Genomic DNA, 16,947 nt, shown 5'->3' with positions numbered 1-16,947 from the left:
CGCAAGGACATTTGCACTTTGGCCTTTTTGCAGTGGCTAAAAAAACGTGTGTTTATCTTGTAAGTGCAAACGAGTCCACAGCATCAAGCCCTAGGAAACGAGTTCTCCCCCACATGAAGGTTTCTGCTCAGGTGCCTTGATAATTTTGAAAAGGAACAGCCTGACCCTCACTACTGCTGCCTCTGGGGGTACCGGCTTCAACTGCAAGGCTGGGTGAGGCGTTCCGCACTCTCGCAGCCCTTTGCGTAAAGAGTCTGCCGTCCTGTCCACTCGACCCTGGTGAGGGGCAGACGGCAGGAGAGATAGATACTTTATTGATCCCGTGAGGGAATTCTGCTCAGGGCGTGGTCTCGCCAGCGCCCGTGTGCCACCGGCCCTGGCGCCGTGGGGGCTGTGTGTGGGACGGCCCTGCTGGACCCGTGCTGCTTTGGGGATGTCGCGGGCGTGAAACAAAAAAAAAGAAAAGCAGGCCCGGAAAGCCTTTCTGGTATTTTACTGTGAGCTATCGCCTAGTTTGCTCAAACCCCTTGAAGGTAAAGCAAGTGTTATCCAGTTGTCTGTGTCTTTCTGAATTCCTCATTGTGCGCTAACTGATAATGCAGGCAGGATCTCTACAACAGCAGTACAATCCGCACACTCTGACAGTCTTGTGCAGCAGATTGTACAAGAAATACTGCATACTTTGTCTTCAATCCAATCATCTTTTTCTTTCATAAACTACCCAATAGTATGGGTCCGGAATATGAAGGATGACAAAGAAAATTGAACGATTAAATATGCCTTTCGCCCATATCACGTTGATTATAATCAAAGTTTACCCAGGGATGTTTTATACTACTCTTAAATCATGACGACACCCGCAACGACGCCACCTCACCCCCCTAGGATGTCTGGGTGCGCGCTCACGTCCACGCGTGCGTGCTCGACCCCGGCAGGGAGCGTCGGGACGTAACCCCTGCGTCTGCCAGTGGCCTCACGGCTGGTGACGGGTCCGCAAAGATGGCGTCGGCGAGCTGGCCGGCGGTGTTGTGCCGAAGAAGATGACGACGACGACGTCTAGCTCGCCGTCTGTGTGTGACATCCAAGTGTCTGCTGGGTACACCTAGAGCAACCGAGCGGAGAAGGCCCTGGGATCTTCGAGACGCGCGGATAGAGAGACGGCGGCCGAAGAAGCAGCCGTGTGTCGCCAGTCCATGGAGGACATCAACTCCAACATCAGCGCAGACCTGGAGGTGCGGAAGCTGCAGGACCTGGTGAAGAAGCTGGAGAGGCAGAATGAGCAGCTGCGCAGCCGCTCCACGCAGCTCACCTCGGCGGCGGCGGTGTCGGGGAGCCCCCGGCCGCTCAGCGCCGGCTTCGAGTCGCCCCAGCTGCCCGCGGCGGCGGCGGCGGGGTTCGGGGGCTCGCGGGGCTTCGGGGTGCTGGAGAACGCCCGCTGCCTGAGCCCCCGCCTCGGCGCCGGGAGCGCGGCCCGCGGGGGGGCTCCCGGGGGCGGCGGGGACCCCGGCGAGGACGGGGAGTCGTCCGTGCTGGACGAGGTGGAGCTGCTGGACCCCGGGCAGCTGGAGTTCCTGGAGCAGCAGGAGGAGGACAGCTGGTGAGTCCCGGGGTGCGAGGGGGGGACCCCGGCGGGGAGGCGGCTGTCTGTGGGCTGGGTCCGGCCGAGGGTGAGCCCTGCTGCCCGCATCTCCTCTCACGGCTCTGAATCAACTGGCCCGATCGCCCCGTGGGTGTCCAGAGCCTGCTCCCAGCGCCTGCTGGACCGGGGGCTCCCCGGGACCAAGTGTGGGGAACCCCTGCTCTGGAGGGATTGTGATCATCTGTGGGGGCGCAAGCCTGTCGCTGTCCAGCAAGAATTACTCCGTTCGCTGCTCCTCTCGTGGGGGCTCTTGAATTTCATATGTACACGCGTGGTGTGTTGTGTTTACTGCCCCGCCGAGCCCCTGTGTGCTCGACTCCGGGGGTCGGTGGTTTGGGGTTTGTACCCCGGGGGCAGCAGCCGCGCAGACCCCCGTGTCCCGGGCTGGTGTGGGGGGGTCGGCACCACTATCCCGACGCCGTGCGTGGACACCTCCCGACCTGCTGGCCGCGTTATTGCCATAGATACGGCCCAGCAGCGGGCGTGGGGCGGCGTGTTTGTTGCTCCAGGCGCTACTGGCTTCTGGTGCGTCCTGACACGGACTGAGGGCAGAGGTCAGCGTGTCTGTCCTGTGCACCAGGGCAGCTGTCATCAGAGCAGCTCGGGGTGCCTCTCCAGTGAGGGAGCTGTCCGAGGCCCGGTCGGGACCCGGAGAGAGGCTACTAGCTCTCGGACGTGCTTGAGAGTGCTGGGCCAGGACGCGGCCAGGGACGGGGCACCTGTCCTGTCCTGGCAGAGGTCGCCTGTGGGCAGCCTGTCACCTGGACAGCGGGCGGGGGGGTCAGGAGGCGCTTGGCCCTCCGCCGCCGGGGGGAGAAAGAAGGCAGGGAGGGGGCTTGACGGAATTAAAAAGTCAGCGTGTCCTGCTTTCACTGGAAAAATTAAAAGGAGGAAAAGGAGATAAAGACCTTCACGTTCCGTTCATTCAGTGTTCTTTTAAAAAAACAAAGCAAGAAAAGTGGTCGTGTTAACTAGCGAGTTCAGGACTTTCAGGTCCTGTCTGTTGCTGGGTTTGTGCTGGATTTTTCTTCGTCCTCCCCGGTCGGGTTTCCCAGCGGAAAGTGGGCAGGCGCTGCAGCTCTTGTCAGATTGCTCGGCCCTTAGTTTGATTTCTTAAGACAAGGTGGCTGGTTCTTGTGCGTCCAGCATGCTGGCTGATGTCCTCTGAGGCGTGAGCAGGCCGCAGCAGGGTCTGTCGTGTGGGAGCTGCCCCCTTACTCCTGCGTCACCCTTCTGTACGGACTGGCCGGGTGCAGGGGACCCCTGCTTCAGAGGAATCATTCTTCTCTGTAAGGGGGCAGGCCCCTAAACTTTGAAATGTGTCTAACCGCTATCCAACAGGAGTCTGGGGTTTCCCTGGCTTGGGAAGTTATTCAGTTTCACTGCTTCTCTGAGATGCGAAATCTGCAGCTGTCCAGCCAGGCCTGTCCCCATGGCTTGTAAATATCCGACCAGTCCGGTTAATGGGATAAAATAGGAGACGCGGAGAGTGCTGCTTGTCCTCGCCATTGAAGAGGAAAGCTGGGGTTGAACATGAAAGGGGAGTGTGAAATGTACAGAGAATGGAAAGGCACAGATCCAGTTCCATTGAAATGCTGATGCTGGTTAATGATGGTGGAACAATCCTGGAGTACAGGACAATTGAGGAAGTCCAATGGGCTGTAAAGATCAATGCAAATGAGATACATCTGGCTGTTCCACTGATTTTCATTGGCATCCCATTCGTGAACATGTGGCATTGTGGCTCAGGTGTTTGAGCTACAAAGTACCTGTAATCGGACACAATAAAAAGCTCAGTCTGTGTCAGGCCTGTCCTGTCACCAGCAGAGTGGGCACTCTCGTTTGACAGCTTGTTTAAAGGCTTACTGGGGAGCAGTTTGCAGGGCCTGTGCAGGCAGAATTGTACAGGACGATGTATACAGACCAGCTAAACGGGCAAGTAAAAATATTCACGTACGGCACAATGTGCAAGCAGCACCTGCAGATAACGTGTGGGAGCATGTAATTGCAGTTTGTTTCTTAATTAGTAGTTAGAAAAGATGCTGAATATTATTCAGTGCGCTTCAGCAAGTTCAGGCCCTCTGACTGCTTACCATACCCTGGGCTTTGCTCTGATTTCTGGGGGCTGGTTAAGGCTCCTTCATCAGCCTGAGAGCTGAAAAATGCTTCAAAGGACGTTCGACGGGAAACAGTGTGACTTGGACTCTCTGCGTTAATGTGTGTGTTGCGCTGAAAGCATTCCATTGATTAGCACAAATCTTGTTGACATCCCTTGCAGTCTTGACTTTCCAGCTGACCTGGCTCCGACCCAGGAACAGCACTGTTCTCTTCCCTGGGCAATATGCACTGAGCATGGCCTGCACTGCTGGCTAACAGCTGGCATAATGGAGGCTATTCAGAGCTGGCAGTGTGAAAGCCTGGATTATCTTGGAAGGACTATATGCTGGTCCACAACGGAAAGATTTAGACATCTAGCTTCTTGTGTCTCTCTGAATATATTAGTGCTTGAGGGCACAGAGACTCCAGCTCTTCTGTTCATATCACTCCCTGCTGTGCTCGCACCCTGTTCTGTGCAGGGGATCGGTGGGTTTAGGAGAAGTCAGAGTGTCCCCAGTGTTTGGAGCAGGAGCTCAGATCTGCGGTGGGGGGGGTCTTCTGGCTCACGCCTCCCGAGGCTCTCTGGCTGGCTGGGCTCGTGTTGCTTGGGGTTTGGGGTGTGCTTGGGGATTGGGGTTTAGCAGACGGTAGCTCTGTGCTCTTCGTGAGGCCTGCCCGATGTGCGGTCTCCCCCCCCCACGATCACCACACCCCTCAGTCATGGCAGTGTGCACCGGTGTGCCCCCCCACATGCCTCGAGCCCCCCGCAGACAGAGAGAGCCAAAGCTCGCTGGGGAGTGGGGTTCACTCGCAACTGGCTTGTTCTGCATTTAGGGTGCCAGTGACGAAAAGCAACTGTTGAATTAAATCCTGGGCAGCTCCGCTAGCTGGACTGCATCCCAGTCTTCTGATTAAATGAGGAATTTAGGTTTAAGATGAGGAAGAGACAAAGCATTTCAAGATTAAAGATTCGGGAGAGAGGGGGCATATGCTTACTTAGACGTTTAGCTTCTAAGGATTGCACCTTACACTAAAGTGTTCACCATTTAAAGAGATGTCATGGTATTTTATTCATTTTGTTTAAACTGCAAATTAGCTTTAAATGGGATTAAAGAAGGCAAGAGTTACAGAAGGCGCACACTCTGTAGACATCTATATTATTGTCTGCCTTATAGACAGTCCAGCCTTCTGCACGCCCTGTCTTCTGTCTCGAAGGAAATGGAAGGCCTGTTTATCCTGGGCGTAGTCTGGTCTGTGCTGAAGAGAGGTGCAGTGCGCTGTAGATTCAGAAGCAGCTGGCAGAGAGCCTGGGGAGGTCATATTAACATCAGGCATGCTTGCTTACAGTCAGCTCAGCCTGGGAGTCAAGTTGGGATCTGTAGAGAAATAATAATGTGATCTTTAACTGTAAGGGCCCTTGTCTTGCTGTAGACTGTATTCAGTTTTTTGGGGCTGTTTATCCTTAAACTGGGAAACTGATACTTTTTTGTTTGCGAGAGCCTGTAATAAAAAAACATGCTTCTGCTGGATTGCCTTTGTTACAGACTGAAGTTTCTTTAGCTGTGACCATTGTGTAACAAGCTGGATACCTAAACGTTTTTAGGTAAGTGGGTAACGTGCGTGTGATAAACCCGTGTGGGTGAGGACTCGCGCTTGTCCATTCTTCTGAGGGAGTCGTGATTTAATTCAATACCTCGTGTCCCCGTGTGTCGCCTGTGATATGGGCTCGCCTCGGTGCAGAGGGGCGAGGAGTGCCCGACCCCCACGAGAGTCACTCCTAACAATACACTAACGGTTACCAGTGACAGGAGGCCTTTCTAGTTCCTTGGGTGTTGGTAGTTAATTAAACCCAGGATTTCTTCCAAGTGGATCTTGAAAATCAGATTTCTTTTGGCAATGCTTTCAACAACCTGGCTGAGCAGCTTGTTCCCCGACAGCCCTTTGGGTAAAGACATGCCTCCTGTTCTTGGCTGTTCAGTTTCCAGTTTCCACTTGTGCCCTGTGGTTCGTGTTGCGCCGAGTGGCTGGGTGTTGTGCTCCAGGCACTGTTCAGGGTACAAGATGGAGTTTAACAGCAGTGACATATTATGCTGTCTTTATTGCCTGGGGGCAGAGTTGAGCAGCTGACTGGATGCTTGTAATCACTGCGGCTCTCTTTTATCTCGTTTGCTTCTTTACTTTCAAAGATTACGTCAGAGAACAATGAAGTGAAGGATCACATCAGCTCGCTGGCATTTAGACTGGGGTCTGCCTTTTTTTTAAAAAAAGCACACCCATTCTGTTTATTATCACAAGATCTTGCTTTCGTAATTTGAGACTGTATTCCGCAGGACTGGGGTTCAGTCCACGCTGTCGTTTTCCTGGTGATTTGAGAAAGTCATGTTAAGGGTTGTCATTGTGCTTGCAGTACCCAGATTGCATTCGATCGCCCTGTTCACATGATTCAATCTGAATCTGTCAAGAGCAGATTCTTCTTGTTGGGCGTGGAAGAGAAATCTCTCATATCTCAGGAATTGTTGAGCTGAGTGACAATCTACAGATCAAGATGGGAGATTCTACTTTATTGTTGGTCATATTTCACAGTGACAATTATTGCCAAATGTACCTTTACTCAGTATTCATTTAATGCTTTCCTTCCTTTTATAAGTGGAAAATCACTGCATAACCACTAATTCTTCTGAAAGCCATTTTAACCTGTGAAGTGTTTTTTAGCTCAATTGCAGTACTTAGTTTAGTGTTTGAGAGGCAACCTGTATCTTATCTTTAACTCTTAAGAAATTCAGCCCCACCTAAAACACTCAGCTTACTGGCTCATTTTCATAAAGCCTCTGAGAGCCCCAGGTCACACAGTGCAGTGGTACTACCCTTGCTTACCCACTGAAGCCACTGGATGAGGTTGTGATGAGACTAGTCATAAGATGGGTAATGTTTAAAAAAAGAGGTGTGGCTTGTGATTTCAATTGTGCATTCAATCCAGGTTGCATGTTGCAACCTGGTGACAAGACTCGTCTTTCTTCCAGTTTGAGGCATTTAAGTGTTGATAATTGAACTCCATGGACTCCCAGTTAACAGGCTCTTATGAAAGCTTTTGCAAAGGAAGAAAACGTGGAGCGGAGATTACAGAGCTTAGAGTTGGGCGCCCAGTAGGAACCAGCCGACCTCCAGTCACAGTTCCAGAGGAGAGGGTTAGGGTGCGTCATCCGCATCCGCGTGCGTGCATGGCAAGCAGGCAGGAAAGTAAAGGCTTGTTTTCTGAATGAGTGGATGGACACTGTGGCCCTTCAGGCAGCCTGGAAGAAAACCTTCTCTGCGCCTGTTCACAGGAGGCGCGCGCGTGGCGTAGCTCCGAGCGCAGTCTGAGGCAGGAGGTAGTCTGCCTTCTGTGCACACAGGGTTCATCGCGTTCCTCTTTCTGCACGTGCAAAGTACAACCCATAGACTCCGCGCCTCCGTTTGGGCATGGGCCCTCCCGAGAGCTTCCCACCTGGTTTGGTCACCTTCAAAGTCATCATCATTGTCTCCCTTTTACACTCCTCTCCCTTTGCCTTCCAGGTTATATGAAACGACAAAGAAGAGCGACAGTCCTCTGCAGAAAGCTGTCAGCCCGATCGCCTGGTGCAGACAAGTGTTGGATCACCCAACTCCGGACATCGAGTCTGCCAAGAGGTCACTGATACACAGGCTGGATCTCACCATGTCAGGTGAATGAGCGTGTTTAAGACCTTGCACTCCAGCCTACAGCACTGACGTCACCGCAACAGGTCTGATTCTGTTCTAGACTCCTGCCTAAATAACTACAGCCTTCTGGCAATAAAAGTCAAGTTGAATGCTCACATTGACAAACTGTATCCAGGCAGTAAAAAAAAAAAAAACATATCAGGAATACACAGGAGTGAAATGTCAGCATTCACCACGGTTTCATTATAAAGCACCGTGCCTCACTTAACACGCTGTTTAATGCAGAATGGGAGAGAATTGTGCATTTTGAATATTTATCCTCTTTTAAAGAATCATGAGGCCTCAACTATTTTAGATCACTTCATGTAACAGTGAGACAGCAGGCACTGAGAGGCCTTTAGAAATTATTAAAATGCTAGGTGATGCAGAGCCCTTCTCTAGTCATATGTAGGGGTTTGCACTTAAGCATTAGTGCCATTAAAATATAAAAAATCCTTAATACAAGTCAACCAAGTTGCTACAGGTTTGCATGTTTGTATGCAAAGTAGTTTGCCTATTTATTATTCCAACAATGAAGAAATGTGAAACAGGGACCCGGAAATCGTCTTTCTTTCAGTCATTTTCAGATAAGTCCTCCGTCCTGCGTGTAGAATGTTTTGGATGTGCACCTGCATGTTGGTCTCAAGGTGAAAGCAAAGAAGAGCCTCCTGCTATCAGTTTTAAATTAATTCTCCACTTGTGTCCTCAGATTCGTGTTTCATAAATAGTTATTCTATTAAGTTTTGATAGAAATGTAGATCCGTATTTTGAACAGTGTATCTAGTTGCTCTTCTCTGAAGGTCTGATCTCACCTCAGGGCAGTAAAATCGATAGTATTACATCATTTAAAGAGGTTCAAGAGCTTTTTACACAACATGAAGTCAGCTTTGCCGGATACATTTCCGGATTACATCAATGGTCATTATTGGAGACTTGGTATCTCTACTCTACTTGGTATCCCCAAGAGTTTTAGATTCTACTCACCAGACTGCCATATGTTGTCTTTGACTGTAGTAGAAAACTTGGACAACACATTTGTCTTTTCTAGAATTGGTTGCTGTAACGCCCTACTCGCTGGGGTATCTAAATCCACACTGAACAAACCTTAGTATGTCTGGAATTCAGGAGCCAGAATCCCATCCAGGTCTAGTGCAAATGATAACATTACTCCTTTCCTGGAGTCCTTGTACTGAATTTCTGTCGGATTTTGCATCCACTTCAAAATCCTCGTGCTTGCGTTCACGGCTCGATATAGGTTGGCACGTCAGTACCTGTCTGACATATCCGTCTACTCCCCACCCCACACCCTTCATTTGTTTGCCTCCGGTCTCCTGTCTGTCCCCCAAGCTCACCTATACCCTGTAGGTGACAGGCCCTTCTCCTGCTGTGCATCAAAGCTCTGGAATTCTGTCCCCAAGGATATCGGAGAGTCGCTTACCCTGAACACATTCCGATCCAGCCTCGAAACTTTCTGTAGAACCTTCTGCTTTTATATAATCAGTGTGTTCCTGCTCCATGTTCTGATAACCATGGATCTTCTGCTGCACGTCTAACCAATTGCGTTTCTTGTATGTGCTTATTTTGTCACTTGCTGTCCTTAAAACCCAAAGAAACAGTTTTGTTTTTTTTTTTGCACCTGTTGTAAAGTGCTTTATTATTATGTTGATTTCAGCCTCAACGTGTTTGTTGGTAGGCAAAAGATGCTGATTAGTGTTATTTTTGTCTCTGCTCTTTCCCAGTGGGCACAAACCCTGTGTCCCAGATACAAAACACCATTTGTTAGTTTTTTTCCTGAAACTTTATATATATATAAACATTCATTTGTAACTTTTCAAATGTTCTTGTGCTCAAGACCCCCCAGTAGTGTTCAATAATAATCCTTACACTTATATAGTGCTTTACTGTACGGTACACTCAAAGTGCTTTACAGGTCATGGGGATCCCCTCCACCAGCACCAGTGTGCAGCCCCACCTGGATGATGCGCCAGTCTGCTCCCCACACACCAGCTCTCACTGGGGAGGAGAGCAGAGTGATGGAGCCAGTTCACAGATGGGGATTATTGGGAATTATTTGGCCAGGGCACCGGGGGGAATTTGAATATATCGGATTGTGGGCACTGAACGTTCCATTTGTACACCTCTGAGTGTTGCTCAGATCCATCAGAGGGGCGCAGTTCAGGCAGCTGTGTTCGGAGTTCTTGGAGTAAACTGCCGCGCTCCCAGGAGAAGTGCGAAGTTCCCCGGAGTGCCTGGGCAGTGGGGGAGTGTACCCGTGTGCTGGCCGGGCAGGGAACCAGGCGAATGCTCTCTGCTGACGGGCCCCGCTGCTGCGTTGGAGCAGTGCTTTGTGTGAGCATTGCGGCTAATTTTAGACGATGCCTCAGTCTGGACTGGGCTCGGATTCCACAGGCTGGAATTGGAGCCCTGCTGCCGGGTTTAATAAAGCACACTCATGTGACGGAGGGCTTGCGTAAGGTGCAGAATATTGTGGAGGCCAGTGTGTTTATAGGCCTGCAGCATGTATGATCCCAGTCCCAGAGCAGATAGTAGGTCTCAGTAGTTGTAGCTGGTGATGATCTGAAGGTGGAATGGAAGAAGTTGGTACTGCAGAGATCTTGCTTTCCAACACAACAGTGTTTTCTTAAGCTGCATCGCAAATGCACTACAAGGTCCAGATGAATTGTGAAGGTCTGCAGTTCGCTGCAGCCTGTCTGGTTTCTGTTATTTCATTTTCAGTACCGGAGGGAAAGGTTTCTGTGCTTGACAATGCAGGGGAATATTATGCGCATGTTTGCCAATATCTTGCCCATTGTTTTTCTTTTTGTATTGCAAGCAATGAATCATGAAGCAGTGAGGTCAGCAGAACATCTGGCTCTTCGGTTTATGCATTCTTGATATATTTAGGTTCTTAAGTAATGGGCCGTTGTTAGTGCAGTAGCTTTGTTTAGGAGCTGTTTTGTGCAGTTGCTGTGGGACTGGGCTTTGGATGGCAGTACTGCGTGGGGGTTTTTTTCTCAGCCCTCTGAGTCTTGATCAGTCACCCCTGTCCTGTCTTAGAGACCATGCTTCAGGTCATGTAAAGGCATTTTCACTCCGTGGAGCCCGATATTTGCTCACGCTCTTATGTAAAAAGTCTCCTTTCTCCCAGACACTGCGTGTGGTAGGGGCTAAAGAAGCACATCAATGTGAATCTGGTCCTTTCGCTGCGCTTAGCCGGTCAGACTGGGCCCCTTTCCTTGTGCAGTCAGTCAGCAGCTGTATCTACAGGTGTGAAGTCCCAGGTCCTTTCACCTTTGGGGGTGACCTTTGGAACCCTTAAGGTACAGGTTCAGCATCTTGACTTTTCAATGTGATTAACAGTTTTATCAGCGTTGTCTTTTTCAGAACATAAGGTTAGAATTCCTCTCTGAGGCTTAGGGTTGGGTAGTACAGCTCGGGTACCGCCCTCTCTTGAGCAAGTGTTGAGTAGCAACCCTCGACCCTCACTTTTAACTTGTTGCTTCTCAAGTGCTGCTGTGTACTTAAGGATTTGGGAATTTATTTTTTTCTCCTTCTTCTTCCACGTGCCCTGTGTGCTTTTCCTGTTAAGCCGAGCATTCTGTAGCCCCAGATTACTGTCAGAAGCACATCTCTTCCTCAGACAGTAGGTGGCACGGAGGAACTTGTTGAGTCTGCTCCTGCTGGGAGTTGATCTCTTTCCCTTCTGAATGAAAAGCACTGCGCGTGTGTGGACTGTGTTGATGATCGATATTCTGACTCCTTGTTCCTGATGAACACCCTTTTGGACAGCAGTGTTGGAGGTCTTCTCAGTAATGTTCAGCATTGTGTCTTTAGAAAGTCTGCGCACCCTTTCCCAAAAATACATGCCTAACAGCCTGGAATAAAGACCCTTTAGATCACTTAGTGTACAGGTAGCAGCAGAGACCTAAAGGATTCTCCAGGTTTATTCTGACATCATCATCAAGATGAGCTTGTTTGATTTGGAAGCCAGTTGGTTATGCCAGCACTCATTTACAATTGCTGTTCCTTAACAAATGTGTATACTTATGCCACCCATGTTTTTCTAGGTTTTCATTTATAATTACTTTTCAGAATGCTTCAGCATCTGTGTTGTACTTAGAGGTTGTGTGTTATTGTGTGTAAATAAAGATAAAATCTGATCTAATGTATCTTGATATCGGGCTGTTAGAGCACAAAATATTACTTTGGAAAGGGTGTGTAGACCTTCTGTAGGCACTGTATGTATACACACTATACCAGAAACGTTCCATAGGGCCTTGCTAATGTCAGTTTAAAGAGATTTCTGACCATTTCCCCCTTTAAACCATACAGAAAACTGTTAAAAACTTCATCACAAGACTTTCTGTTTAATTCTTTAAGTAGCTGCCCTCTGCTAGTAGTGGGGAAAAGCCCTGTTTTGAATATGTACCTGTCCTGTACAGCCCATCAGGGAGTGTGTTCATAGTTCCAGTCGCAGACGCAGTGGCTGTGTGGAGCCCAGAGCGCTGTGCTCAGCGCTGTCTCTGGGTCTAGGACATTAAAATCTGCAGATGGATGCAAATTGCAGTCATTCCACAGATGATATCGCGTGTCATTTCCATAGTGGACCGCAGACCTGAGATCACCTGTGGTTTACCATCTGCAGGCCAGTGTTGAAGATGAGGGATTACTCATATGATTGAAGAGGCACAGAAGCCTGGTGCAGGATTTATGAGGTTTTTTTACAAAGGATTTTGTTTCGTGTAATGCATGGCTTTTAGATTTCAGTCTGTTGGTTACTTAATGGTCTCTGCAGAGGCTGTCAGCACCGTAATTTACAACTGCTCATTTCAGAGCGGGAGTCTTTACAGGCCGGAATGGCTGTGTTGCACGTTAAACCACTCGCCCACAGCTCCAGCTCGCATCCGAACGAGCCGTCTTCCCTTCCAGAGGATCCCCTCGAGTGGAGTAAGGACCTCACCCTTGGATTTTAACAACCACTGTGTCACCATTTATTTTCACAATGCTGTAATTTTCCGCCCCGAGCACTGCAAAGACCCCAAGGCCTTCAGAGCTCTAACTGTATATCCTTTCTGCAGTGTGCAGAAGCAGCTCTTATCTCCAGAAGACTACTGAGAACGTAGGGCCTTTGCCAGTATTAATTAAGGTGTAAAATTAAGCTTAACTGCACACAAGTTATACAGTACATGGAGCTGTCTTGTGCGCACAGTTAGCCATATATTTAACAATGAGCACATGCTATCAGTGCTGCTGGAGAATGTCTGAAGCTCCCAGTGGTCACAGTCTGCCTCGCCCAGTTTCAGTGCACAGCTGTGTTCACTTCCAAACTGTGTCATGTAGGCGTGGCTGTCTTGAAGATCAGATGCATTTTAGGTGTAAAATACAGACCCACCTAGGGATGGGGGTGGGCCGTTAACTTTTTTTCTTAGCACTGTATGCCCGGTCAGCTGAAGTTGCTTTTGTTTCAGAAGTATAATTCCTCCTAGTGCTTTTCTAGTAGCAGGACCAGTTAACTTGTGGTGCAGATGGCGCTGGCTGTCAGTCTTGGATGTGTGGGCTTTGCCCTCAGCTGCCTCACCTCACCCTCCCCCAGCTTTCTCTCTCAGGCTGTTTGCTTTTTGTGATCTTGGTTTTAGCAATACAGGGGAAGTGCTGCTTAAGCTCAAATAAAAATGTGACCTTCTGTTCTAGTAAGCTGGCCTGGTGCAGACTCACTAGTCCTGTAAGTGTATGTAACATGAGGGTTGTCAGACAGTTTAAACGATCGTCTTTAATCAAGACACGTGCGCCAGTTGGGAAATGGCACATGGAAAATCAGTCCAGAACACTGCAGTCCAGCCAGCCTTAGCCATGTTATGGAAACAACAGCAGGAGCCGAATGTGCAGGTGTAAACTTGTGGTCACACCTGTAGAGGAAGGTGTAGAGCACACTCAGGTGCTCGGCAGGGCCGTGTCCAGCCACTGGCACCACCAAGCTGAGCATTGATTCCCGTCTTTGCTGTACGCGGGCAGTGTGAGCTGGTGCCACGTCTTCTGTGGACGTGCTGGAGTCTCCAGGAGCCTCTTGAGTCTGTGCTGCTGCCTAGTCTGGTGAGAGCAGCATCGTACTGCACTGACATCATTTGTGGTCAATCTTATGTGTGCTTGCCTGAGTACTCGGCAGTGTCGTTATTCTTCTGTCTTTGAGAAACCAGCCGTTTGTGAACGTTTAATTGATTAAGACACGCACTTCTCTGTCTAGTAAATTGCCTCTAATAAAATACTGCTACTGTAGGGAAATGATAGATTATTTCTCTGTAAACCCCTTGCTCTTAGACATTGTGATAATTGCCTGGTTAATGCGTTCCTTGGGTGAATAATAGCAGAGTACACTGACAGTTAATCTGTGAAGGGATCCGTTACACATTCATTTATACATACTGCAGTTCCAGGAAAATCCTCTTGAAAGTAGATTCTGACCACCATATTAAATATAAGTAATGCATACCAGCTGAATGACAAAATCGGTTGCTGCAGACATTTTCCACCCACTTAATCTTCTGTCATTCTTTCCTAAACGCCTCATTGCTCTGTTTGCTGGTGAGCACCAGTGAGACCCTTCTGGCAGAAAGCCACCTTTCTGTGTCTGGTTGTCTGACCCATTAAATACCTCTCTCTGAATAGCCCTGGGAACCCTAGCTTCTTCCTTGCAGTGAATGCATTCTGTCCAGCTTATCTAAAATCGGGAAATTCCCGAATTTTTATTTCAGTAAGAACAATTGCAGACTTATTGACATTCATAAAAATACTGTAAGCGGGCTGTTACAGTTCTGCTGTTTAGCTGCTTTTAATGGTGCTGAAATGAATATGCTGGAATGCCACGGTGCACCAGAGTCATTCGGAAGACCAAACCAGTTGGCGGCGAGCTCTCGGCTGCTGGTTCGGCTTCGGCAGGGTGCTCCGGCACCCTGTGACCCCTTTGTGTTTCTCTCCTCTCAGCAAACAAGAGGCGGAGTTTCTACGGCAGCCCGTACAGCCCCACGGCGGGAAACTCGCCGTACAGCAGCGGCTTCAACTCGCCCTCCTCCACCCCGGCGCGGGTGCCCATCGTCAAGCAGCTGGTGCTCCCGGGCAGCTCAGGTACGGGGCGCCTCGGCCCTCGGGTGGCACGCGACCGGCCTGAGGCTCCCGTGAGACGCCCGGCGGGCGAGATGCTTCCAGACATGCGTGATGCCGGTCGGATTTCACCCGGGGCCTGTCTTGGCGTTGCATTGCAGGACACTACAGGAGCCCCGCCGACAGGAACCCTCCCATCAGCCCCCAGTCCTCGGTCGACAGCGAGCTGAGCACCTCGGAGATGGACGAGGACTCCGTGGGGTCGGGATACAAGCTCAACGACGTCACAGACGTGCAGATTCTGGCGCGGATGCAGGAGGAGAGTGAGTATGGGGAAAGCGTGCGCGCGGGTAAGCGTGCTCCCTTTCCCATCGCGGTCACGGATTGCTTTCCCGACAGCCGACGGTGCGAGACGTTAGTGGAACCGGTCTGTATTCTTATCTGGTGTTGTCTCGGGAGGGGAGGGCTGTACTCCTCTGAGGTGTCCTGCAGGAGTGCGGGGTCTCGCAGCGAGGCGGCGGACGTTCGTGTCTCGCGGGGTGAGAGTGCGCAGCGCGGGGCGCGGCGGGCGCAAGGAGGCCCGTGTCCGGCTGAGCCGCTGTGCTGTGTCCGCAGGTCTGCGGCAGGAGTACGCGGCCACAGCCTCCCGGCGCAGCTCGGGCTCCTCCTGCCACTCCCTGCGCCGCGGCACCTTCAGCGACCAGGAGCTGGACGCCCACAGCCTGGAGGACGACGAGGAGGCCGCCCACCACGGCTTCCACCCCCCCGTCAGCCGCTTCTCGCCCTCGCCGCGGCCCTCGCCGCGCCCCTCGCCCCGGCCCTCCCCCCGCCACTCGCCGCGCTCCCGCTCGCCGGCCCGCTCCCTGGAGTACAACCGCACCTCCCCGCAGCCCATCATCAGCCGGCTCCAGCAGCCCCGCCTGTCCCTGCAGGGCCACGGCTCCGACCTGCAGGCCAACGCCGTCAGGAACGAAGGTGAGGAGCTGGGGGGGAGGGGGGCTCCTCACGTCAGGGCGCACCGACATCAGCTGCTGCTCATGCTGGATTGCTTTTTTACAGGCCGTTACTCTGCCCAGCTCACGTCTCGCTGTCCTACCACTGCAGTCCCAGTGCTTTTTAATACTCCTCAGAGGATAGCAGAATTTAGCTCTGAGACCGGGGTGCCTGAGCACGGGGTCCTGTAAGCCTTTGCTTTAAGATGCTTCCTCAGAAACGCCACTCGTTCCGTAAAGCAAACCTCCAGCTCTTGTCAGCTGGGTTAGTCACGGACTAAATCAGTTTGGCCACTTGTGTGCTGAGAGGGATCATTGCTCCACTTGTTGGGACAGCTGTTGCGGTGGTAGTCAGCAGTATCTGTAGTTTACCACCAGTGCATTTACATGTATTCATTTAGAAGAACAGCATGCAGTTGGACACGATGCAGAGGGTGCAGGTAGCAGTAGCATGTAGAGATCTTCAGCGTGGAGTGCTTGACGCGAAAGAACACACAGAAGAAACAAAGTGACTGCTCAACAAAAGCAAATGAAGAACCAGCTATCGGTACTTTGTGGAGAATAAAACCTTCATGAATAAAGACTTTCAGAGCCCCTTGATTTGGATAAGATCAGATCAGATGAGATCACTTTATTAGCCGCATACAATTTCTTGTATTAAGGGTTTGTCTTCGCAGACCCCAACTTGCTCTCCATGAGACGCACAGACAGGGAGAGAAGCTGGGGGTCAGAGCGCAGGGTCAGCCATTTATACGGTGCCCCTGGAGCAGTTGGGGTTAAGGGCCTTGCTCAGGGGCCCAACAGAGTAGGATTCCTCTGCCGGCCACGGGATTCAAACCAGCAACCTTCCAGCCACAGGTGCAGAATCTTAGCCACAGAGCCACCCATCGATCCAGGCTGCCTTGAAATGGCTTGTAACCATGTTTAAGAGAACAGAAAATGAGGAAGGTTGCAAATGAGTGGAGTAGAGGCCACTCTGCCCATCTACTCGCTGGAAGTTCATGTCGATAGATCTCATCCCGCTGTTTCTCCAAGTAAACCAGGGTTCGTCAGCTTCAACAGGGTGTCATTGTAACTTGTTCTGTACTCCCACAGCCCTTTTTCCTGCAGAAGTGCCTCCTGGTGTTGGTTTTATATGCGTTTCCTCTTCACTTCCACCTGGATATTAGCGTTTCAGGTGTCGTGTCTGCAAGCAGAACCGCTGATCTGATGTGATGTGGCTTCTGCTTCCAGGTTCCTGCGATCACGGAATGTGCGTAATGCGTCACAGAATTGGCAGTCAAGCTGAAGTTCTTGCAGAAGAAGACATTTTTATCCTGTTTGTCGCTGCGTTTCCATTGGATCTGTCACCAGAGCAGCTTGTGAACGGAACGTTTGTCAGAGATGCTTGGTGGGGTTGGTCCAGGG

General features: G+C 50.6%; 1 protein-coding gene across 2 annotated transcripts in view; it reads left to right on the top strand.

The window, feature by feature from the left end:
- The first annotated feature begins 781 nt into the window (after positions 1 to 781).
- The window catches only part of slain2 (SLAIN family member 2), a 28,041-nt gene continuing 11,875 nt past the window's right edge, over positions 782 to 16,947 (top strand). The window contains exons 1-5 of one of the 2 annotated variants that reach the window (XM_088633291.1): positions 782 to 1,597; positions 7,289 to 7,437; positions 14,432 to 14,572; positions 14,710 to 14,871; positions 15,164 to 15,523. In XM_088633291.1, coding sequence (XP_088489417.1) covers positions 1,194 to 1,597; positions 7,289 to 7,437; positions 14,432 to 14,572; positions 14,710 to 14,871; positions 15,164 to 15,523 — 1,216 coding nt within the window. In that variant the 5' untranslated portion in view covers positions 782 to 1,193. The remainder of the gene's footprint in view (positions 1,598 to 7,288; positions 7,438 to 14,431; positions 14,573 to 14,709; positions 14,872 to 15,163; positions 15,524 to 16,947) is intronic. The other variant, XM_088633299.1, reaches the window with a different exon arrangement.

This window comes from Lepisosteus platostomus, chromosome 1 (genome assembly GCF_059453375.1).
Source record: "Lepisosteus platostomus isolate fLepPlt1 chromosome 1, fLepPlt1.hap1, whole genome shotgun sequence".
Lineage (NCBI taxonomy): Eukaryota > Metazoa > Chordata > Actinopteri > Semionotiformes > Lepisosteidae > Lepisosteus > Lepisosteus platostomus.
Note: the sequence above shows the minus strand (reverse complement) of the source record. Positions and strands in the feature narration are given on the sequence as shown.